This window comes from Echinops telfairi, unplaced genomic scaffold (assembly GCF_000313985.2).
Source record: "Echinops telfairi isolate 266 unplaced genomic scaffold, ASM31398v2 ScPeMD7_7469;HRSCAF=8507_1, whole genome shotgun sequence".
Classification (NCBI taxonomy): Eukaryota; Metazoa; Chordata; class Mammalia; order Afrosoricida; family Tenrecidae; genus Echinops; species Echinops telfairi.
The window spans coordinates 100,787,039-100,811,703 of record NW_022111373.1 but is presented as its reverse complement, the minus strand read 5'-3'; the positions used below and the strand labels follow the sequence as shown (position 1 = coordinate 100,811,703).

General features: G+C 42.4%; 1 protein-coding gene across 1 annotated transcript in view; it reads left to right on the top strand.

The window, feature by feature from the left end:
* ITGA1 (integrin subunit alpha 1) overlaps positions 1–24,665 on the top strand; it is a 140,596-nt gene that overhangs the window by 58,070 nt on the left and 57,861 nt on the right. The window contains exons 9-12 of the mRNA XM_045285243.1: positions 7,399–7,564; positions 11,798–11,871; positions 12,680–12,824; positions 20,633–20,775. Coding sequence (XP_045141178.1) covers positions 7,399–7,564; positions 11,798–11,871; positions 12,680–12,824; positions 20,633–20,775 — 528 coding nt within the window. The remainder of the gene's footprint in view (positions 1–7,398; positions 7,565–11,797; positions 11,872–12,679; positions 12,825–20,632; positions 20,776–24,665) is intronic.

The window sequence follows — 24,665 nt, the reverse complement described above, 5'->3', positions numbered from 1 at the left end:
CAACAACACCATGTTCTGCGTTCTCCTTTGGTTCCTTCTGGCATCGAGAGAGAGGAGGGACGCTCATAGTTCTCTGTCTTAAGAAGGGGATCTTATATTACACTGTCCGGCGCCTCCCCTCACCCACCCCACTGCTGCCCGTCCCCCAGAGAGGAGGCCATATGTGGCTCCCTGTGATCCATTCCCCCTTACTACCTCCCCTTTCCCTCCTGGTATCGCCACTGTCACCCCCGGTCCTGAGAGGTTCTTCCGTCCTAGATTCCCTGCGCGTCCAACTCCCATCTGTACCGCTGTGCATCATCTGGTCTAACCAGGTCTGCAAGGCGAAACTGGGGTCCTGGTAGTCGGGGGGAGGAAGCGTTTAAGAACTAGAGGAAGGTTGTGAGTTTCATTATTACTATACTGTACCAAATTTATAAATTATTAAGGGTGCATGGGGGAAAGGGGAGGAGGAAGGGAAGGTGGGGGGGGGAAATGAGCTGATTCCGGGAACCCAAGAGGCAAGAGAATTTTGGGAATGATGAGGGCAACAAATGTATAGATGTGCTTTACAAAATTGATCTGTGTATTGTGATGAATTGTATGAGCCCCAATAAATTGATTAATAAAAAAAAAAAGAAGGGGATCACTGAGGCACGGCAAAGCCACATGACTCGGCTCTGTGTGAGTTAGGACATGCTAAGGAAGAATTCCCTGGGAGTAAACCAGATTGCTGCAGCACAGAAGCCTGACACCCAAGAGGAAATGCAAGAGCTGGTTTGAGAAAGCTAATAACCTCCATTTACAAGACGTGATGAAAAAGTTAGCGGGGAAAAGGATTCATATCTAACTAGTTGTCATTTAAATGGGGACAAATTGTGATCAGGCCACATGTCCCTTCATTCCCAACAAGTGCAAGAATTTGGGGCCCTCCTCTGATAAAGCTTCAAGACAATGTGGGTTAGATAATATTATTAACTGTGGTTATAGTTGGTAACACCTGGGTTGGTCTAAACTGGTTCTGTTCATTTCTGGGGGCCAAGTCTTCAGATTCCACACCTTAGCTCAACATGGGACAGCTCCCCTGGGCTGCTCCTTCCTAGGCTCCCACTTCTCCCTTCTGCTACAGTTAGTTCAATGGTGCTGACTGGCTGTCTGCACTGGTCTCCACACGCTCCTTCGAGAGTTCCGCAATGCTCCTGCCTCACCCTTCTCGGTTGCACTCAAGAGACACTAGCACCAAGACACAAACAAGGTTTCTTTATGTGTAATAGTCCACAAAGAACCCAAAAGTGAGAAGTGCTAAGAGGAGGGTAAGGTCGTGGAGGACAGTATCTTTTAGAGCCAGAAGGATGGGTGTGCGGTTCTGCTTTTGCCAGAGCCAATCTGGGCTTTCTACTGCTATCAACAGTCTCAGAAACCCACAGGGGGGAGCTACGAGTCGGCCTTGATGCAATGGTAGTGAATTTGGTTCGGTGTTTTGCTAACTGTGTCCACGGAACAGTTTTTAATTCAGTGAGCTTTAGCATCTTCATCTGTAAAAGCATTTGTTCTGTATCTGTGCGTGCGCGTGAGTGATGAAGAATCAACGAGATACTGGTGGTGAAAACACGCAGGACCGTGCAGACTAGGCAAGCAGTAACTCTTCTTCTTCAAGTACCCTCAGCTCAAGGACTTGGCAATCGTCCGGTCACAAAATTATAGTATTTCAGTCCTGAAATGGATGCTAGGGACAAATTGGGTGGTCCTTTCACTCAGAAATGTTCAGTGATTTCCTCCTTAGTGTAAATTCTAACCTATTTCTCAACCCCATCTGTATCCAGCCTTCTTTTGCAAATCCCTCCACTCAATTCCATGAATTCCATAGTTTGTATCTTCATTGTGGGGGAAGAGGAGCCTTCTCGGTCCTATTAATTTTTTTTTCATTAAGTGATGGAGCAAAATATTCAGAACTTCAAGACTTCAGCCAAAAATGTTTCAACGCAATATTTTTTATTTTACAAAACCCCAAACCCACTGTCACCAAGTAGATTCTGACACACAGCGACCCTACAGAGCAAGGAAAAACTGCTCCTTTGAGTTCCTAAGACTAAATTTTTACAGGAACAGTAGCTTGAATTTTGTCTTCCAGAGTGACTGTTAGGTTTGAACTGCCAACCTTGCAGTTAGCAGCCGGCACCTAACCCATTGCATGACCAATAGTTCTTTTTTGTTTGTAATAAATAATAATCAGATATTACATATAATGGTTTTCCTGCATTCAGTCAGTGTGACTTCCTTATCAAACACGTGCACAGTAAAGGGCACTTTATACCACGGAAAGAAAATGAGAGATTGCTCTATGAGTAAGTCCTGGAACAATGTCTGTCCACCCACCACTTACCCTAACCAACGTAACTGGGCTTTAACAGGGATGGCTTCTGGCTGTGATATCTTCTTTTTCGTTTGGGGTGCAAACTGTGAAGACATTGCACATGGTCTCGTGAGTTCTCTCCTTCCTCTTCCTGTTCCTTCTATTAATTACCTTTTGTCAAGTATTTTTCACTACATATATTGTATAACCTCTCCTACCATCTAATTTGATCCCCCATGTTGTTGAGAATGATATGGTATGGTCCAGCTTTAAATCAGAGGTACTGTCCAAATGAAAGTCACAAGATTTGAATGTAAGACTAGCCTCTTCCATATGCAAAACCAGTGCGTTCCCAGTTTGTCTCAGACAAGTAGAGGTCAGATGTTCCATAATTTTCCCATTCCCCAGCCAACGTACAGACGGACATCAGGGCACTGTAGACACAGGCTGTGAACCAGGTGAGTCACCATCAATTTTAACAAGGTTCGGCTACCCCACTGGAAAGGAAGCATCTACTAGTGACTTCTTCCTTTTGGATGGCTTCTGCGCTGTACATTATATGTGGCTACCTGTTCAAGAAGTCCTGCCTTTCCATCGTTATGCTTGCTTTTGTTGGGCTCTTAGGTGATACTCCACATTTTCCCTACTCTCTGCTCAAAAGGAAGTCCAAGTCTATTACTGCATCAATCTTTGTAAAATCCTAAGTTTCTTTCTTGGTCTTAAAGTGACTTATTATCAAATTATTCTTTGACGTGGAGTAAATAAACATGTGTAGAGACATTTTACTTAGGAAATTTTGTTTTGTTTTTTCCCCAATTCATATTCCTTTTCACCAGTGAAGCAATTATTTTTACTTTGTGACACTAGGAAATATAGTGCTTTGTTGAAAATCATTCCCCCTTTGTTATATAGCAAAAGAAGATTAATTTTAGGTATTTCTGGAGGTCCCTTCATGCTGGACATGACCCAGTATCTGTGGGGGAGAGGCCAGCCCCCTACAATTAATCGCGGGTTTGATAGGTGCAATTGTACAGCGATAATAAGTAAAGATTATAGTAAAGTCATAGAGAGCATGAGAGATAGAAGAGAGATTGAAATAATGGAATCAGACACATTTCATAGTAGCATGCTCACCTCAGCCTCACTTGGTGGTCCACGTGGAGAGAGAGACTGAGAGACCGGAGGGAAGGAGAGAAGGGGAGGGGGAGGAGGACAAGGGGAAAGGGAACAGGGGAGTGAGGACTGGGGAGAGCCAATAGGAGAGAGCCAGGATGAGGGAGAGCGCTTTTTATTACTAACCAAGGCTTATATATCTTTGCGGGGCATGCAAGCCCCCTAATTACAGGTAAAGGCATATGTCACCTGAAGGGGTTGTACTATAGGTAATACAGTAATGGGAGGGGACAGTCTAGGGGTACACATGCTATGGGAAGAAGAGGGATTAAGGGTATACATGTGACAAGTTGGGCAGATCCTAGATACAGGATGGCAGCCTAACTTTGGATGTCACTGAGCAGGTTTGACCTGTTCTCTGGGTCTCCCTGGAAACCATTATCTGTAGGGTGTGAACCCCACCTATAATGGCCCAGTCTGAATGCCTTCAGGAAGTATATCTCCAAGCATCTGACCGCCCACCACTTGCTGGCAAACAGCCTCTAATATTTGGCATATCTTTTGGCGGAGACAATGCTGGGGAAAAGTATTTTTTATCTCACAATTCCTCCTTTTGTTTTATATATAAAATTCAAAAGAGCCACAGGGGTGAAGTGGTTACTTTCTATACACTGAAAGCTGTCGAGGCAAATTTAATGACCAAATTAATATAGCCAAAAATTCAGGCTTATGGTAAGCAATTTGAATCTGTTAGATCTCTTGGGTGAGAGATTGGCAGGCAGAAATAGAGCAAATAGGAATGTGTGCTTCTATAGAGAGATAGAAGCAACCATTTGCTCACTTTAAGGCAGCACAGCTTTAAGGGGAGAAACTGTGGAAATGATAGACTACCGCAAAATGTACTTGGATTATATCTCCAACTACCAGAGTGGCGGTCTTCCTACCATGGAATAAGTCTTCCAGATTCCCTCTGAACCAGTCAGGGAAAAGTCCCAGTTCTATTTCCCTCAGTGTTAGTTTCCCACGAATATCCAATAGTCCTTCTATTCCATCCTTTTTGCCCAACATTTGGTCTTGAACAGAAGGAGATGCATTTGGTGGGGCGCGGGCACGGTATTTAAGGGTAACCCTGTGTCAGCTTCAGATCAAGTGAAGGTGCTGAGCTGTTCTGAGGTTCTCACAGGGGCTCTGCTTCCATCACTTAGGGTATGAGACACAATTAGCACCCAGAGTCTGGTCTGACATTATGAATGCGGAATCTAATATTCGAGTGTAATGGCTGGGAAGTATGTGACAAGTATACTGCTCAAATGAAAATAAGAGGAGTAAAAATGTCATTTATTTAGACACAAAAGACACTGTCCTATCTGTAAGTAAATTATAGACTTTACTTTTGACACATCGTCTCAATGGGACCTTCAATTATAAATGTACACTTCTGGTAACTATTTTAAAATACCAAATGTCCAAGCTTGGCATATTTGTATTTAGTGAGACTTCTTTGTATTGATTGGGATGGGAACAATTTAGAAGTCTTATTTTGTGTCTCTTGTATCTTCTAGAAATTAATGTTTTTACAAGCTATCAAACCCTTGAGTGAAGCCTCAAAATGCATTATTTTCTACATGTATTTCATTGATAACACAACTATGTTGGTCTCAGCGACTCCTGGGAAGTCTTTTGTTTTATATTTTCTTACAGGCCCTGGGGCACCTTAGCTAAAAAAAAAAAAAAAAAGCTTAGTAATCTACATATCAAAGCCCACAGTCATTGAAAATGCTATTGGGTGCAGTTCTACTCTGAAACACAAAGGGTAAAGATGAGTAACAATTGATTTGAGGACAACTGGTTTGGCTTACTGTGAGCCCCAAAGCTTAACCATTACACATTGGGCTGTTCTCCTGTGTTACCAACCACTCCTGGGGAGAGGAGCGAAGTTTCTACTTTTGTAAACAGTCCTGAGAGAGGTGCAGTTTCAGAAACTCACAGGAGCAGTTCTACCCTGTGCTAGAGGGCACTCTGAGTTGGCATCGCCCTGATGGCAGTGAGTGAGTGATAACTACAGAACTGGAACTCTAGTGACCTTGCATAGCATTTCTGAGGCTGTAAATCTTCATGGGAGCAGACAGCCTTCTCTTTCTCCCTGTGGGACATCTGGGGACTTGGAGCGCTCAGTTGCTAACTAAAGACTGACAATTCGACCCAGTAAAAGGTTCCACAGAAGAAAGGACCCGGTGATCTGCTTCCATAACATGCCAGTGAAGAAAATCCCATGAAACGCTTCTACTCTGTGACGTAGACTTACCATAAGTCAGAATCGACTTCATGACCCCCAACCCAACAACAACTCCCATTGTCTGTTTCTCTTGTCTTTTTCGGTATATGAAATCCAGGATTGTACATCTATAGAGATAGTGACTGGATCAATTGTTTCTTGGGGTTATGGCAAGGTAGTTTGGGGAGAAATGAGGCGCTAATAACTGTAAGTTGAGGAAGGAAAAAGATGTTCTAAAATTGACTGTAATGATGATTGTACAACTCTCTTTAATATGATTGAATTGTATGTTATGTGAATTATATGCCAATAAAACTTTTAAAAAATCAAATGAAAAATATCACGCGCACTTTCTCCATTGAACTATATCTATGTCCTCTTATACATTGCACTGTGTCTGAAAATATTCATCATAAATCAGCATCATGCATGGCCCAAAGGCTTTACAACTCTTTCTTATCTGAATTTCAATGAAGTGGAAGCTACTCTGCAACCTGATAATGAATCTAGAATATGATAAAGAGGAACCAGAAAGGAAGATGGTGATTTTTCAATGCACGGTATCCTATGAACTGTAGGATAAATTTGAAAATTCAATCAGGAGCCAAAGGCTGCTCTCGAATGCAGAATTGGTGGCAATCTACAAGAAAATCACATACATCAAAGCAGCGGCAGAAAGGGAGCCCAGCAGTGTGTTCAGAGAGGAACCCCAGGCGGAGAGCAAAGGATTGAGGTGGCCACAAGTGCTCGGAATCTCTCCAGCTTTTTCCATGTTTACTCTGGTTGTGGACATTCCAGATGCAGTGAGATGTTCCAGTTTAAGAAGAACTTTAAAAACAATCTTTTACAGATAGGACAAAGTATTTGTGAAATATCATAACAGCAAGTGGCCCTTGGGTTTTCACTGCTTCTCTGCACACTCCTCTTGTGTCTGCTGCACTCATTCCTTCCCACGTCACTCAGCTCAAGTGGGGAAAGGGCCAGTGGCCTCCACTCCAGTAGAATCCCGAGCAGCTATCGGCATTTGTTTTTCAGAAAATTAGCCAGAAATTGAATTATTGTAGTCTGTTGGAATTTTTAAAGTCCTTCTGTAGCCCCTCTTACCTAAAGTCAGGACATCCTACAGGAGAATAAGTTCTGAATATCAAAAAACATTCCAAAGAGTGTCTTTAGCTTTTTCTTTCCAACAGAAATGTCCCAATTATGCATTTTCTAGACTAGTTACTACTGAGTGCAATATCCATGTTTAAAATGTGTGCCTGGAACTCCCCGTCGCTGAGGTTTGCTGGAGGAGCTGCCCTCTGGAAGGGTAAGCATTTCCCTGCCTAACTGCTTACGCCAACAAAAGGTGATGTCACCGGCTGGAATGCTATCAAAGACATTCAATGTTATTTTTGAACTGTCAGATTTTACAGAAACAGCTGTTAATAAACAGGAGTGCAGGAATGCAAGAGGAGAACTTTTGCACATGTACAAAATTAGTCTTCTTATTTTCCTAAACCAATTGCAGTGTTTATGCAGCAGTTAATACCAGGGAGTCTACTGGTGCTCTTCCAAGATTGTGGGAGTACATAAAAATTGCATTATACTAGGGTACTATACACTCTGTTATTGGACTAAGTCCTTACTTAGCACTGAGAATTTAAAATATATCCTTGCCATTTTTGCTATGTCTTAGATTCTTGGCAGCTATAACCGAGGAAATCGAAGCACCGAGAATCTTGTGGAGGAAATAAAATCAATTGCAAGCGAGCCCACAGAAAAGCATTTCTTCAACGTGTCTGATGAATTGGCCCTAGTCAATATTGTCGAAGCTCTAGGAGAAAGAATATTTGCCCTGGAAGGTATGACTATTTCTCTTCATCTATGTCCACTCTATAATTCAAACTTGATGTAACGGGTTCTCAGTATTTATTCTGATCACATCGCTAATGCATTTTCACCCTGAACCACAGCCAGCACGGAACAATGGCCTTTTATATAAATCCGTCAGGGAGATGGCTACTTCATATGACACTGTGCTCACTGGAAGCTCTCTCTGTAAGGCCACAGCAGTGCTGATGTGAGAGCTGACAATGGTCCATGCCGAAGTGCAAGGACAAACCGCCCCCACACACACACACTCCGTGTTGTGTTCCTTTTCCATGAACCAGGTTTCGAAAACGAAGACCCTAGCGTTAGGTCCCTGGTGGTGTTTGTTTCATTGTTTCTTTCTTGGTTTCTGTGGCAGTGTCTTTAGGAAATAGCATCTGCGTCATTTTATTTTCTCCACGTTTTGCTCCTCACCAGCTTTAAAGGACTTCCTGGAACTTTGACTCAAGTCCCATCAGTTCATTCTGTTTGTTTGTTTGTTATTTTTTTAAAAAAACCATTCTACTGCTTTGCAGACTTTTCTCCTTTGATTTTTAAATGGCAACTAGCTATTCAGGGTGATGGAACCTGGCAGCCTCCCATTTCGTTAGGGAGGGATTTCTAGGAACACATGACTTTGGGACTGGACTTTTCCTGACAATAACCCTTTGGAGCTGGTATTCCAGGCAAGTTGGCACAGTTCTTCATAGCTTTTGAGTGCTGGACTCTCGTGGGACATACCCCCTTTCCTGCCCTGTCAGCAGGAGAACTGACCAGAGAGATGTACCGACTTTGTGCTCCTTCTGAATCCAGTTCACACTTTGACCTGGTGGAGATGCACTGACCAATGGGAGTAGGGGTGGGGGTTGCAACTTAGAAATAGAAGTGTAAACAAGCTCCTCTCAGTCTCTCTGTTCTGACCCAATAGTAAGAAACAAAGAGGTAAAACAGAAGGAGGCAAACCTGGGGGGAAAGATGGCTCATTGTCCTGGAGTTGCCAGGGAAAAAAGTGGTTCCCAGGCACAGGCTACCAAAATGTAGAGTATAGAAATGAAAGAAAGCGACGCAGAAGAATGGCTTTCAGAGTTTTTTGACCGTGATCCACGAGAATGATTTTTTTTTCTTTTTCACACACACAATCTGAAAATGAAATCTACATTTTGTAAGATACCCTTTTTATGGGGTAGAAACCATTTACACTAGATGACTAACCGAGAGGGCAGTGGATCTACAGCACCCAGTAGTTCTGTTGATCAAAGGCCTGGAGATTTCCTTCTGCTGAGCCTCTAACCGAGAAAATCTCGTGGAGCAGTTCTTCGCTGCCACACACAGGGTCTCCAGGAGCTGGGATCCACTTGGCCGCAGTGGGTTAAGTTTGGGATTGTTACATGCAGTGCATTCTGATCGTTTATCATCGTTTCCAGTCCACGTTATTCTCTTCCAATTCCAAAGAGCTGGTTATGGCTTAGCCTGTGGATTTCCTGGCTAAGTTGCACCTGGAGAATATAAAGTTTGATCCAGAGATGCTGAGGACCACACTGAATTGTCTGGCTCCCTTGGCTCTGGTGCCTTTTCCCTCTGCCTTTCGAAACACAGCACTCAAATTGTTGAGCATGTGAAGTTGCAGCTGCTCCTGAAGAACCCAGCTGTCCCATGATCTGTGTACAAGTCACTTTTATGTGGCTTTCATCTCTCGATAGTTTACTAGAAAATGAACTTGGCTGGGTTTAAGGAAAATACATATAAGATCATCCAAAACAGTGGACTTTTAACTTTTAATAGCATGAGCCAAACGATGATGGAAACAATCTGTAAAGACCCTTCAAAAGAACAAAAATTACCTGATAACATTGGCTAGCTATATATTGTACAGCCTCCTTTCAAAATCTCAGGTGAGTGACGGGAGGAAAAGGCCCTGTCAGCTCTGGGGGGAGAGGATATCAACTTGCCTTAGATAACATTTCCACATTTTTCCTGGCCTCACTATAGCATGACTTACAGCTAGCCCATTGTAGTGCCCACACACTCTCAGGTGTCTCCACGTTTTACAATAAATGCTTTTTCCCATTAGAAATGTCACCGTGGAAAAGTGTCTTCTGTGATTTTGTTGCTACCTTTCCAGGGCTAACTAAGAACGCTTTTAGAGGAGATTATGTCTGATGTTTTTCACATCAGAAAAGGCTTCATTTTCTTACTACTTGACACATCTCTACTTCCCATTACTATGTATAAGGGAGCTTCAAGAATTCACGGAAAAATGGAATGGAAAGATAAGGGCATGTTTGTACTAACTTCCGTGGACTTGATTCTGATTCATGGCAACCCCATGTGTATCAGGGTGGCACTGTGCTCTTTAGAGTGTCCCCTGGCTGCTAAGAAACTGGGGTGACAGCTAGGAGCCCCCGGGAGCTCAGTTCTACTCCAGAAATGGTTTCCCTGGCTCACCATGCATTGGGAGTGGTGCTCAGAATCCTAAACAAGGGTCTGCCATTGTCCCAGCAACCAGGAACAGTTGAGGGAGGTGTTAACAAAGGGCTCTTACCTTCAGACTGTCTCAGCAGACAGACTACCATCTGAATCCCTCCTCTCTGCTCTCAGCTGAAAGTAGCAGCACCTGAGTCTGAGTAGACCAGGTGCTTCCTGTAGATTTTTGGTGACTGCTGTTAGGGTTTTCATTGTTGGTCTTGCAAAGATGTGTGAAAAAGCACCCACAAGCATTGTAGATTTACATATGTTTAAATTAAAGTATATGTTGGTCATTTAAGTTAAAGAGCATTTAACCTGTGGCTGAAATGATATATCTAAATTCTTGAGTGCTCGTCCAAATTAATCTCATTCTATAAAATGGCCTTTCTAAAATATTTTTCAACAAAAGCCTGCCAGTAAACACACACACATACACACACACACCTCAACCCATTGCCATTGAGTTGACTCTGACTCAGTGCAGCCCTGTGTAGAGTCTTCTTGGATTTAATCTTTATAGAAGTAGATCACCAGGCCTTTCTTCTGTGGCACGCCTGGCTGGGTCCAAACTCCAAACCCTTTGATTAGTAGCCCAGGACAAACTGTTTTCTCTTCCCTCACCCCACAGGGACACAGTGAACAGTATCATGTCACAAATTTGATGATTCTCAGACCTCAGTGAGAAGTCAGACTTACATTCTTAAAACCAGGCACTATTTTTAACATATCTGTAAGGCTGAAGAAATCAGCAATGCCTTAGTGGATTCAAATAAATTAACTTTCTTGTCAACCCCCTGATGAGTTTGTGGCTTGGTAGTTGTGCATATTTTGAAAGTCATTCTAGAGCAAGGGGACCAAACATCCTGCTTTTGGTGGGACAGTCCCAATTTTTAACAGTTTTTTCCCACGTCCCACAGCATTTTTAAAAAGTCCCGATTTTTGGAAAGAATTCATGACAAGCTAGGGTACGCAGTTTTCGGCTGCCATGTGGCTATTTTGCCAGGATATGAGTTTTATCAATGGTGTCCTGCTTTACCAATATTAAAATCTGTTCACCTTATTCTAGAGAGAAGACTTCCTTTGAACACTTCAGGTCATCTCTGCATTTCAGTAGCTTTAAAATGGGTGACAAATATTTTAATTGAGCATCCATGTGTACATACATATATATATAAAACCCCGGTCTAAAAGTTTCCTCTGATATAAAAGTCAGTCCCACAGTGAGCTACGAGGGCAACTGCAATCCAAGTCTCTAACTTAGTTACTACCTAATGGAATTCCTGGATGGGGTGGGGTTGGGAGAGGACAAATGAGCTCTTCAATCTGTGGGTGGAATGTTTTCAGTCCTATAACCTATTAGATAAGTTTAGTCCAAGGTCTCAGCTGGGTCTCCAGGGTGGTCCGGTGGTTTTTTACAGCACTGAACCTCTAACTCCTTGGATCCAAAACACCCTAGGATCCACAAGTCTGCTACAATATAAGACAAACAAGCTGCATGGAGACCTCGGAGTCCTTCCAGCAAATGTGAAGACAATAACAAGCAGGACTCTGAGATGCACTTGGCTGTGGCCTTCCATTCCCCTCTCTGACCTCTACCCAGCCCCTCATAGGGACTTTGCAGGGAAACATGTGGGCCCTTAAAGACATTAGAAGTTTGGGTGGATTAAGACTACACACCAGGCCAGGTCTCTGTCTACTGGAAGTCAGCAGTGTCCTCAAAAATCTGGCTTGTTGCTCATGATGATTTTCCTGTTTTGTAGCTACGGCTGATCAATCAGCAGCTTCATTCGAAATGGAAATGTCTCAGACTGGCTTCAGTGCTCATTATTCACAGGTACGTTCACCACTCTGTGGAAGTGAAATGGCTTCGGGCTAGGTGTTCTCTCCTAAAACTAACCACCAGGTGTCAGCATTACAAACACAGCTGGCAATGCGTGGCTTGAGCAGTGTATGGGGATGTTTTCTAAGATAAATAGGAAAATGGCATGTTGAGAGCTCTTTGTCAGGGAAACATGCTATTGCACATATTGCAAAGTGTGAGGATTTATGGTCATTATTTCATTCCAAAGTTCTGCATAAAGGTGTGAAATGTATGGTTTTCATAGTTACCACCGATTCCAGGGGCATGCTAAAATCATGATCTGGATGCATAGGACCTGCGGTTCATGGTACCCAGAGTAAAGCTGAAACACAAATTTTAACAAATTTATCATGTGTCATTGATGGGGCAGACGGCTAGCACACATGGTGAAGGGCTCCACTACGGGCCAAAAGGGGAGCAGTTCGAACCCGCCCCTGCCCGAGCCTGGAAACCCTATAGAGGAGATCTCTATTCTGCACACAACTCCAGGGCAACTAACATGAACGTGATGATGGAAGAGAACAGGTGAAGGTTCTTGCAAAGGACTATGACTATTTCATCATGCCATTGCCTGACTAGCTAGAGCATTTCTTTTTGTTTTCAAAAAAATGGGGGGTGACTGTAGTGGTATTTGTAAGCCTATAGGATTATCATAATGACTGTCTGACTTAAAAATATAAAAATCACTTTAAACAGTACTTACTTCATACATAATGGTATAGAAATGTCTGCTCTGACTGTTTCTTAGGAGATATGGTTTCTTTCTCTATTTGATTGTCAGGATTGGGTCATGCTTGGAGCAGTAGGAGCCTATGATTGGAATGGGACAGTTGTCATGCAGAAGGCTAATCAACTCATCATTCCCCAGAACATGACCTTCAATGTTGAGGCGACCAAAAAGAATGAGCCACTTGCTTCTTACTTAGGTAAGGCTTGGGTATGATGACAAACTCAAAAACCACCAAGCTCACTGCCATTGAGTGGATGCCCCCTCAGAGCCCTCCTCTGAGAACTGCTCCTGTGGGTTTCTGAGACTCTCAATCTTCATGAGGGCAAAAGCTTCATCGATGACCCATGAAGTGGCTCGTGATTTTGAACAGCTGATCTTGCAGTTTGCAGCCCAACATGTGACCCACTAGACTCCCAAAGCTCCGTAGGAAGTGGTTGTGTGTTTTGTTTATAATTGGTGCTTTGCTGATCTTTAGGAATATTTGCATTACCTAAACAGGGATCCAACCATGTGGAAGGTCCCTGATAGAGAAGAAACTTCTCAATGCTGAGGATTTGACAGGACTGTTTTCAGGAATTTGAGCAGCCTTAGTTGGTCAAGATTTTAGAGTGTGGGAGTTATTTCTTTCTAAGAAGGGTTATGCCACTCAGGAAATTATGTAGGCTGATCCATGCACTTTCTGATCTCTCTTGGAGCCTCATATTCACTTTGATTTTGAGAAAAGCATTGGGCCGGGTAGGCAGGAAATCATAGAAGAAAAAGCAAGCTTGGCTCTGCTGCTTTCCTGCCGACCAGGGGCCTCAATGCCTTTAAAAATCAATCACCAAAATGGATTGCTTTTCTGAGTCCTAATCTTGGAAAGCAAATGTTTGAGTTCTTTCTGGTATGCTGGTTCATCTTGAATAGCTTTGTTCACAATCAGAGAAATACTGAACTTAAACCTAGGGATATGCGGTCATCTTATTGTCTAAGAACTTGTTTGGTATGGGGAGCCTGGATCTATATCAGACTGGGAGCTGCCTAAGGCATGTTGGGGTCTCTGCTTCATCCTGTGAAAAAAACTCACTGCTATTGAGTCAAATCTGTCTCCCAGAGACCCTGTGGAATAGAGTAGAACTGTCCCTGTGAGTTTCTAAGACTATAACTCTTTATGGGAGTTGGAAGTCTCTTCTATCTCCCACAGAACTGCCGGCCTTCCGGTTTGCAGCACCCTGTGTAACCACCACAGCACCAGGCCTCCCGTCACTTCAATAAGATCTCAGTAAAGAGTGAGCCATAGTTTGCTAGAATCCATGTAGTCGACGGCACCTAACAACAATAACAAGTAGGTGAGGATTATAAGAGGGAAGGAGAGTTAGGATGGAAAAGACCCTCTGGTCTTTTCCCAACTCTTTATTCACTCAATAAATGGTGTTGAGGTGCCTCCTCCTCTCCCTGGCCATTGTGCTTGGCTTAGCAGACACGGCAATGAACATCCAGACAAATCTGTGACTGTGTGACGTCCACACTTTAACACGTTGGCCTTCTGCTTCCTGTGCTGGAGGCAAGGCTTCTTTCCCCCTCCCCCAGTTCCTTTCTATCTTGAGAGGAAGGTGATAAGATTCTGTCTGGCAGGCTCTACACTGCTACCTCTCTATCTCCTACCTCCATATGAAAGCTGCAGAGGCCACAGGGCTTTAGTATAAAAGACCTGTATGTTTCAGATGAGTAAAGTAGGCACTGGCCTGCGAGCCACATGGTTGCCAGTCCGAAACCACCAGCAGCTCCGTGGGAGAAAGATAGAGCTTTCTCCTCCCATTAACAGTTAGTCTTGGAATCGCACACGGGTTTGCTATGAGTGAGCATTAATTCGATGGCAGTGAGAGAAAAATATAATGGCAGGGAACTGCCTAAATCAAAGTTTGATCTCTTTCCCACAAAATCCCTATCTATTCTGCCTCAGGCAGACAATATCTAGGCTTATTATAAGCATTGTTATAAACACCACACGTTACAAAGAGAAAGTGACAAGATGTTCCAGTAAATGATAGCATAGAGAACATAGATCTGGACCGGTTCCCTTCTACACACCACATGATGTCTGGGCAAGGAGCCAAAGCTTTAACAAGTTGATGTTCAAAATAAAGTGTATATCCCATGTTTAATTTGGAAGACTGTGATGGTAATGTGAAATACAAGGGTGGGGCTTAAAATTCATGGAGAATTTTATCATTAAAAGATCTTAGAGAGTGTGTTAGACAGGGTTCTCTAGAGAGATAAAACCAAATTGCTGATAATTTAATATATTTATTTATAAAGATAATTAGATATATAACAAGAAATGAACTGTTAAATCATATACAGATAAATATATAATACAAGAAATGAACAGTTAAATTATAAAGCACTAGAAATGGCTTAGTGCAACTCACTCCAGTGATAGAGAGTTGTGAGACACTAGCAGTCCTTCAAGTCTAGTCTGCTGCCAGATCTTTCTCTATATATGGAGAGAGCCATTCCCCAGCTCCAGAGATGCCTTAAAGGGACCTCAACTTACAGCGACACAGTCCACAGGCTAGGTGTCCCACAGGTAGTGTAGCCTGTAAATTGAGGCACAGAACAAGCAAGGCAGTCGCACACTGGCCCAATGATCAAAGAGCAAGAGACAAGAAAGGCGAGGCTCACCGAGCCATTTATTTCTCCGCCCTTCAGTTAATCCCACTTGTGTTTATCGGCCAGGCTGACACAATAAACTATCTCAAAGACCATAGAGTCAAACATCCAATTTTTCAAATTAAGGATCTGAGCAATTGAACAATTATGTCACCGCTACTTGGGACAAGTCTGACATTTTAATCTTGGGCTCTTGATTCTTACACCAGTGTTCATGTCGCCACCCCTAAGCTGCTGATTCTGGGTTGATTTGGAATGTAACTCTCAAACTCTGAGTACCTGTGAGACAGCTGACATTGAATTGTAACTTGAGGATGGCATATATAAAGCAGATCAGCTTTGCTTGGAGGAGTGTGCTTTTTTAATGAGACAGATAATTAAACAATCACTAAAGAATACCTAAAACCAAAATAAGAGGTTAAATTAGATAACTTCTAAACATTCCTTGAGCCTGCCATATGTGATGCATCTTGAAATCAAAAACCAATGTAACCCCGTAGGTTTCTAACCCAGTTTTATAGTGTTTGCCCTCATATATAATTGGTGGTATATAAGTGAATTAGAAAATTTTAGGGAATTCATTTGACAATTTACATGTAAAACAATGAAAGTGCCCAATGCACATTGCTTTAGAACAGTGGTTCTCAACCTTCCTCATGCCACGACCCTTTAATACAGTTCCTCATGTTGTAGTGACCCCCAACTATAAAATTATTTTCATTGCTACTTCATAACTGTTATTTTGCTACTATTATGAATTAGGCAACCCCTGTGAAAGGATTGTTTGACCCCCAAAGGGGTCGTGAACCACAGATTGAGAACCGTTGCCTTAGCCATTCCACTTGTGGAAGATATAGCCAATGAAAAATTCAAATATATAAGAATGCCAAGGGAAGCAAAATTTTATTTCTGATGGGATGTTCACATAATTGCAAATGTCTAGCGATATGAGAAAATTAAATAAATGGTAAATCGACTTAATGTAGCATTGTTAGGTGCTGTCAAGTTGACTTAATGTAGCATTGTTAGGTGCTGTCAAGTGGACTTAATGTAGCATTGTTAGGTGCTGTCAAGTCAGTTTCAACTCACAGTGACATCATAACAGCCAAACAAGGCACTGCCTGGTCCTGCACCATGCTCACAGTTGTTGTTATGTTGGAGCCCTGGATTGCAAACACTGTTGTTAACCCATCTCATTGAGGGCTCCGCTTTCACTGACCTTCTACCAAGCGTGAAGTCCTTTCCTCGGGCCTCGTCTCTCCAACTGATCCAAATGGAGGGGGACAAAGTTCTGCTGCCTTCTGTCTCAGGGACATTCTGACTGCAGTTCATCTAAGACAGGCGTGTTTGTTCTTCTGGCAGTCCATGATGCTTTCAGTATTCTTTGCCAACGCCATGATTCAAGTGCATCATTTCTTCCTCAGTCTTCCTTATTTTCTGTCCAACTTTAACATTTATATGTTGCAATTGAAAATAGCATTGCTTGAGTCAGTCCTCAAAGTGACATCATTGCTCTTCAACACTTTGAAGAGCTCTTGTGCGGTACAATATAATCATCTTAGAGTTGCTGATACTAACGGCACAGTGATTATATATGAAATTGGGTGCACACTCAGAGTTGGCTCTGAGGCAACCAAGACTTGAATTTGTTTTCTGATTCTGCTCTCAAATATATTCCACATTTATAGCTTCAATTTTCTAATTCCTAAAGTAGGGTAATGATAAAATCAACCCTTTCAAGAGGTGGCATATGATCAAAAACCAATGGTATTGAAGGAAGGAAGTCTAAGTCGCACTGAAAGCATTAGCCATAAACAAGGGCTCAGGAATTGATAGAATACCAATTGGATTGTTTCAAATAGCTGATGGGGTACGGAAAGCAACCACTCATCTGTATCAAAAGATTAGGAAGAGAGCTACTTGGCCAACTAACAGGAAGAGATCCATATTTGTATACATTCCAAAGAAAGGTACTCATCTAACAAAATGTACAAATTATAGAACAATATCATTGCTATCACATCCACATGAAAATTTTCAAAGATAACACAACAACTGGTGCAGCAGTACAGTGACAGAGAGCTGCCAGAAGTTCAGGTTAGATTCAGAAGAGGATGTGGAACAATGGATATCATTGCTGATGTCAGATGAATCTTGGCTAAAATCAGAGAACCGCAGAAAAATGTTTATTTGTGTTACGTTGATGATGCCAAGGCACTTGACCTCATCACAAACTATACGTAGCCTTGAGAAGAATGAGAACTGCAGAGCACTCCATTGTGCCCATGTGGGAGGACCTGTATACATGAGGTCAACAGGCAGTTGGGCTAACAGAACAAGGAATACGGCATGGTTTAAAATAAGGAAAGTGTGTGTCAGGATTGACTAGTTTCACCATATTTACTCAACCCGTGTGCTGATCAGATAATCAGAGAAACTGAATTATATGATGAAGAATGCATCATCAGAATTAGAAGAATGTTTATTAACAACCTGTGATATGCAGAAGACTCAATCTTGCATGCTGAAAGTGAGGAGGATTTGAAGAACTTGGTGATGAAGATCAAGGATTGCAGCCTTTGTTATAGATTACAACCTAATGTAAAAGAGACCAGAATGCTCACAAGCGGACCAATGGGTACCATCAGGATAAATGAAGAAAAGATTGAAGTTGTCAGGGATTTCTTCTTTCTTAGATCCATAGTCGAGCGCATCAAAGTAGCAGTCAGGAAGTCAAAAGACGGGTTTCATTAGGCAGATCTACTGGAGCAGACCTCCTTAGAGTATTGAAAAGCAAGAACATTACTTTGAGGATTAAGGTGTGCCTGACCCAAGTCATGGTATTTTGAATGTGAAAGTTGTACACTGACCGGAAGACTGAAGAAGAATCTATGCATGTCAATTCAGATGTTGGAGAAGAATATTGGAAATAACACAAACTACCAAAAGAACAAGATAATCTGTCTTGGGAGCAGTATAGCCAGAATGCTCCTTAGAAGCAAGGATAGTGAGACTTTGTCTCATGTACTTGGGGCATGGGATCAGGAGCAACTAGTCCCTGGAAAAGAACACCATGCTTGGTAAAGTAGAGGGGCACCAACAAAGGAAGATCGGCAATTAGATGGATTGAAAGACATCTTCATGGTATCATGGGCTATGTGTTGGGCTGCTAAGCAGAAGATCAGCAGTTCAACCTACTATTTGCTCTGTGGGAAAAGATCAGGCTGTCTGCTCACATACAGACTTAAAGTCTTAGAAACCCAAGAGGTGGTTCTACTCTGTCCTACAGGATTGATATGAGTCAGAAACCAACTCTGGGATTTGGTTTGGAGAGTTTAATGGGATCCCAATAAAGACGTTGTGCATGAGGTTGCTATGCATCACCACCGACTCAATGGAACCTAACAACACTCTCACGAATCCCTGGTCACCTCCTGGCTACTCCTTGGACTGTTAACAGGAAGATCAGCAGTTTGAAACCACCAGCAGGAGAAAGATGGGGCTTTCCATGTCTCTAAAGAGTCCCATCTCAGAAACACCAGGGGCAGGTCTATCCGCTCCTTTAGGCTTGCTCTGCGTTGGTATCGACTTAACGACAGTGAGTTTGGATTTGTTGTTGTTGTTGTTGTTAACACTTTCATGCCATTCCATCTCTATATTTCTTAAGAGAGCAACATGAAATGAAAAGCAGCTTTCATTTTGCGCACTCTTCCTTTCTGTTTTATTTATATATAAACTGCACCCTAAGTATTTATTTGTAAGCGATAATGTAGTTAGAAAAAATAAAAATATAACACTTTTGAAAATGACCATGTTACATTCTAGTATGTATAATCTTTTAAAAATGTTTATTAAATAAAGTTGGAGAAATAAGAATGTGAGAAAAAATCTTCACATAATAAAGTAAGCCTATTTTTCTTTTAAACTAACAAAGGGAAACATGTTTCAGTTAAAAAAAAACTCTGTTCCTTTTATTCAAAAGCATTAGAAGAATACTGACTACATTATAGTAAAATCAGTACGTTCTTCTTGTGTGCTATTTCATGACCTTTAAAAACAGCCTACATTCTGTTTAGACAAGTCTGAATATTAGAATACCTTCTTTTGCTGCTGAATTAAAATCTGTATGCAGCAATTTTCATCCATTGAGTTGTTTATATTCTCTAAAACAGAAACCCAAAGAATAAATCTAATTCTTTGCTCATAAAATCTGCATTAAAGATGCAACTTAAACTTCCATGGAAGCCCAATTAAAAAGAGATGTGATCAAACATATAACAATATAGCAGATCTAACTAGTAATCAAACAAACACCAATTAAAATCACTTTGAGGCACAATTGTTAGACTATGTTTAACACCTAAAATGTTCACAAATTTGAAAATAGTCAAGACACGCACTATTAGGGAGAATTCCATGAAACCAGCCCATTCTTAGGTGTTGTTCATAGAATAAATCAGTATAAATGTTCTGGAAGCAATTCCCCAGACAGCACAAGAACCATTAAAAATTTGATCCAGTAATCTCTTCCTGATATGTATCTTCAAAAAAAGCCCCCCAAAGGGGGAAAAATTGAATGCTTAAAGCTGTCTCTGAATGTTTAAATGTGTTAACAAAAATTTAAAGGCACCTATATGCACTCATCAGGAAATGGTCGTGCAATGGGGTAAAGCAATGCCTTACCCCAGAAGTAGCTTCAGCCATGAAAATGGAAATTAACAAGGCTCCAAAGCATCTCAGGGAAAGGCTTCACATTTGCTGCCTCTCACGCTATCAAACGGTGGATTTCTATAATGAAGGCACCACGCGCAGTCCGTAGCACGCCGTGGAGGTGATTCGGAGCCCTGGGGACTCTGAAGGACAGACAGACAGGTTGAACGGGCCTGTGGGCCTCTGAGGCTGTAACTTGTTGCCGAAGTTGCAAGCCCATCTCTCTCCATGGAGCTGCTGGGGGCTTCAAACTGCTGACACAGAACCACTCTGTCAGTGACGACGCAGGTGTCTAAAATGCACTATAATGTTTACAGTACACAATGGTGGTGGGGTGCCTATGTACGTGTCTACTTATGTCATCATTGCTATAAAAATGCACCTGTAATTAATGAAAAACCGAGGTTGGAAGAAAGACACATCTTCAAGTAAGAGCAGTTATGGTAGGTAATCAAAGAACACACTACAAGCGTCTACCAGGACAAACTCCCCCGTGCATTGAAAAGGCATGTCTTATTTAGGGTGGTGGGGGTAGGGGATTCAATATAACAATGATTCTTCACACCATTTAAAATTCATCTTCATTTACTATGCACAGAACCTAGGGGGCCAGGCAGTCCATCTGGAATCTCTCTTTGGTAGGTTATACCGTGAACTCCGCTACCGTGCCCGGAGACGTGCTCTATGTCGCTGGGCAGCCGAGGTACAATCACACCGGCCAGGTCATTGTCTACCGGATGGAAGGAGGGAGAGTCCAGATTCTCCAAACACTCAACGGAGAACAGGTATGCCGAGGAATCATGCTTGTCACACCTTTCCTTCATCCGTGCCCTTTCTACTCTGGGGAGGCCTCGGGACATCGTAGCTCGCTGGGGAGGGTGGTAAGATGTTTGTAATGATACTGTATCCACATGTAGAAACAAGTGTAGAAACATTTCTACATACAAATGTAAAAACCAATATAGGAAAGAGATCTAAACTATCATGACTCAGAAACATGTCGGTGGTGAATAAATAGTTCATTCGGAAGATGGAAAGGTGGTTTTAACCCAGGGCAAATGTAGAAAGGTCCAGTTAGCAATAAAATTGGGACTGAGTTTGGAAGGAGACAGAGAAGGCAGGAAGTAGCAAAGGCAGTGAAGAAGATCATTAGACCTCCGTCGAGGGAGCTCTTTAGTAGCAAACTAAAGAGTTTTGGATTTTTCCGGAAGCGGATGGAAAGTTCCCCAAGCATCTTGATGGCACAGTCGCTGCAGGCAGGGCAGCAACTGCGAGGACGTTGCAGGACCGGGCGTGTTTCGTTCTGCTCTGCCTAAGGCCACTATGGATTGAAAACGACTCAAGAACATGGAACAACAACAACGAAAGATTGTTTTCAACACTTAAGATTGGAAACTCTTCATTGAGGAATATTGAATAGTAAGAGACATTTAAGAAACTATACAGAATATAAATGTAATGTGCAGTCACAGGGATACTTCAATAGTCAGCGGCTGTGGAGGAAGCCAGTGACTCACGGTGGCCCCATCCACGATGTAACGAAATGCTGCCCAGTCCTGCACCATCCTCGCATATCACCTGGACTTCGTGCTTTGTAGGACTTCCTTGGGTGAGACCCAGAAGCAGGTTGCCAGGCCTTTCTTCCTGGTCTGTCATGGTGTCTTTGGGAAATCTGCTCTGCATTTTAGCAACACACAAGCTTCCACTGACAGACGGTCGGTGACTGCACATAAAGTGCATTGGTCAGAAGTCAATCCCAGGTGTCCTGCATGATATCTATGTGCAAGAATGGAAATAAATATACATAGGCTTATGAAATAGAAAGAAATATACCAAATTATGCTAGCTTTGGGTTTATTATTGAATCGTGATCATTTGTATTTTTGAATTTCTTTGATCACACTACTGAGGGTTTTCAAAGTGTTCTGCGATGAGAATTTAGTAACTTGATTCTGCAACTCTCCACCAGGAACATGTTCCTCAGACTTCACCCCATTCGATTCCAACTCACTGGACAGCCACAGGGCATCCTGGTGCTGCCTTCTCATCCTCCTAGTACCCCGAGTCCTCAGAAAGACAGGGCAACATCTGGCATCCCCGTTCTCAGACATCTGATAGCTCAACACAACGGGCCAGCTCAGGTGCAGGGAGAGAAGGGAAGGAGACTCACAGCAGGCAGGTGCAGAAGCTACCCTGTTTTGACAGACCAGCTCTACAGGAGCAGTGTTCTATGAAACAGTGCCATGCAACAGCCCCCCGGGTCTCTGCAGAGGGCTCGCAACTCTAAGAGTCACCGCCCTCTGAGAAGCGCTCGATACAGAATCATGCTCTGATATGTAGAGGTGTTTCAGAGTTCTACAGAGCCTAAGTGCAATGCTCCAGTCAGAGGTTATTTTGAACCCAATGAACAAGGCTTAGCAATACAGTTGTGGAAATCCTCTCCACCCCCTAGTTTCCCTGGAACAGAGAGTAAACCACAGGTCAAATTATCATGCAATCGGTGAAAGGACTTTATCAATCCGTGAGGCCTATATGTACTCAGAACATGATTTCAACAAGAAAAACAAGCTCTTGTTTTAGCACAGTGATGTGGTTAGAAGAACCTAAAATGAGATCTTTCAGCAATAAAAGTGGAAACTGAAGAGTATATAACATATGAGTAAGCAGCAATTGAGATGTGTAAAACAAAGCATTTTGAATGTTGTGAAAGGCTATGATGGATTCTTGAGAAGACAAAGAGTCATAAATGATATAAATTTCTGCCTGGGAATCTGGGAGAATTGTGAGAACCTGATTAGAATGTCAGCAACTCAAGTGATCTAAGTTAAAAACAATGATTTGGGGTTTTGGTCATGGTTCCTGTAACAGCGAGCATAAATTATGATAACTGCAGATGTTAGGTAATGCTAACGTTTATGAGAATAAGACATTAAGAAGTGGGGACCAAGGACATGGGAAGTTCATGAGCTTTCTAAAAGCTCCGCTCCCTCTCCTCCGCAGATGATTACTATCATGTGGGAATGAGGGTCCACTGTTGTCAGAGCTTTGGACATTTTATCAGTGCTTGTGATTCATTCAAAATTTGAAAGTATGTTTAGACTTTTGATATTTACATTGAGCTGTAATCTACACTGAGGTTTGCAGTCCTTGCAAGTGCAAGTGCTTGAAGTCCTCAATTTCAGCAAGCAAGGCTGCACTATCTGCGTTTGACAGGCTGTAAGAAGCCTCCCTCCAATTCTGATGATGCGCTCTTCTTCAGCTTCTCGGATTATTTGCTTGGCATACAAGCTGAGTAAATATGATGCGAGGATTCAACCCTGACACATACCTTTCCTGCTTTCATTTTATTTTTAAATATATACACATGCACACATTATATCATTCCACCGTTCAGTCACGTCAAGCAGAATTGTACATTTGCTACCACAATTAGTTCCCAACATTCTTTTTCTGCATGGACCCTTTGGCATAGCTCCCCTTCCCTCCTCTCCACCCCAGAACCCCCATCCCCTCAAAACCCTTATTCTACTTGCTATCTCCATAGGTTCATCCATCCTTTCCTGATTTTAAACCATCTAATATTCTCTTGTTCTGTTCACACAACTGCCTCTTGATCCACGAATACGTCCACATGAGCGCGGTGTTGTTGTGTGGTTGTTAAGGTGCCATCGAGTTCACCCCAACCTAAAGTGGCTTGATGTGCAATGGAAGGAAACACTGCATGGTCCAGCACCACCCTCACAAATGCTCCTCTGCCTGTGCCCATTGTTGCGGCTGCTGTGCCAGTCCTTATCCTTGAGGGCCTTCCTCTTGTTCACTGCCCTTCCACTCTGCCAAACATGATGTCCTTCTCTACGGACTGGTCTCTCCTGAAAACATGTTCAAAAGATGTAAGACAAAGTCTTGCCACCCTTGCCTCTAAGAAGGAGTCTGGTCTTACTTCTTCCAAAACAAATTTATCTGTCCATGATAGTTTCAGTATTCTTCTCCAGCACCACAATTCAAATGATTCAATTCTTCTCTGGTCTTTCTTATCCAATGTCCAACTTTCACATGCATATGAGGCAATGGAGAATACCATGGCATTGGTCAGGCACTCCTTAGTTCTCAAAGTAACATCCTTGCTCTTCAATACTCTAAAGAGGTCTTGTGCAAAAGATTTAACTAATGCAATACATCTTTTGATCGCTTGACTGCTGCTTCCATGAGCATTGATGGTGGATTCAAGCAAGACAAAATCCTTGACAACTTAAACCTTTTTATCAGCAAATGCTTCAGGTCCTCCACCCTGTAAGCAAGAAAAGTTATGTCGTCTGCATACTGCAGGCTATTAATAAGCTTTGTTCCAGTCCTGATGCCACATTCTTCTTCATGGAATCCAGCTTCTCTGATGATTTGCTCAGCGTACAGAGTGAATAAGTATGGTGAGAGGATGCAACCCTGACACACCATTTCCTGATCTTATCCATGCAGTATCCCCTTGTTCTATTCACACAACGGCATCTTGATCCATGGACAGGTTCTCAATGACACAGTGAACTGTCTCTCAAGGTTATCCAGAGGTTATTATGACTCATGCATTATCAATAAAACACAAGTAAACAGCTTTCTGGTGTTCTCTGCTTTCAGCTAAGATATATCTTATATTAGCATTGACATTACTTGTTCTATATTA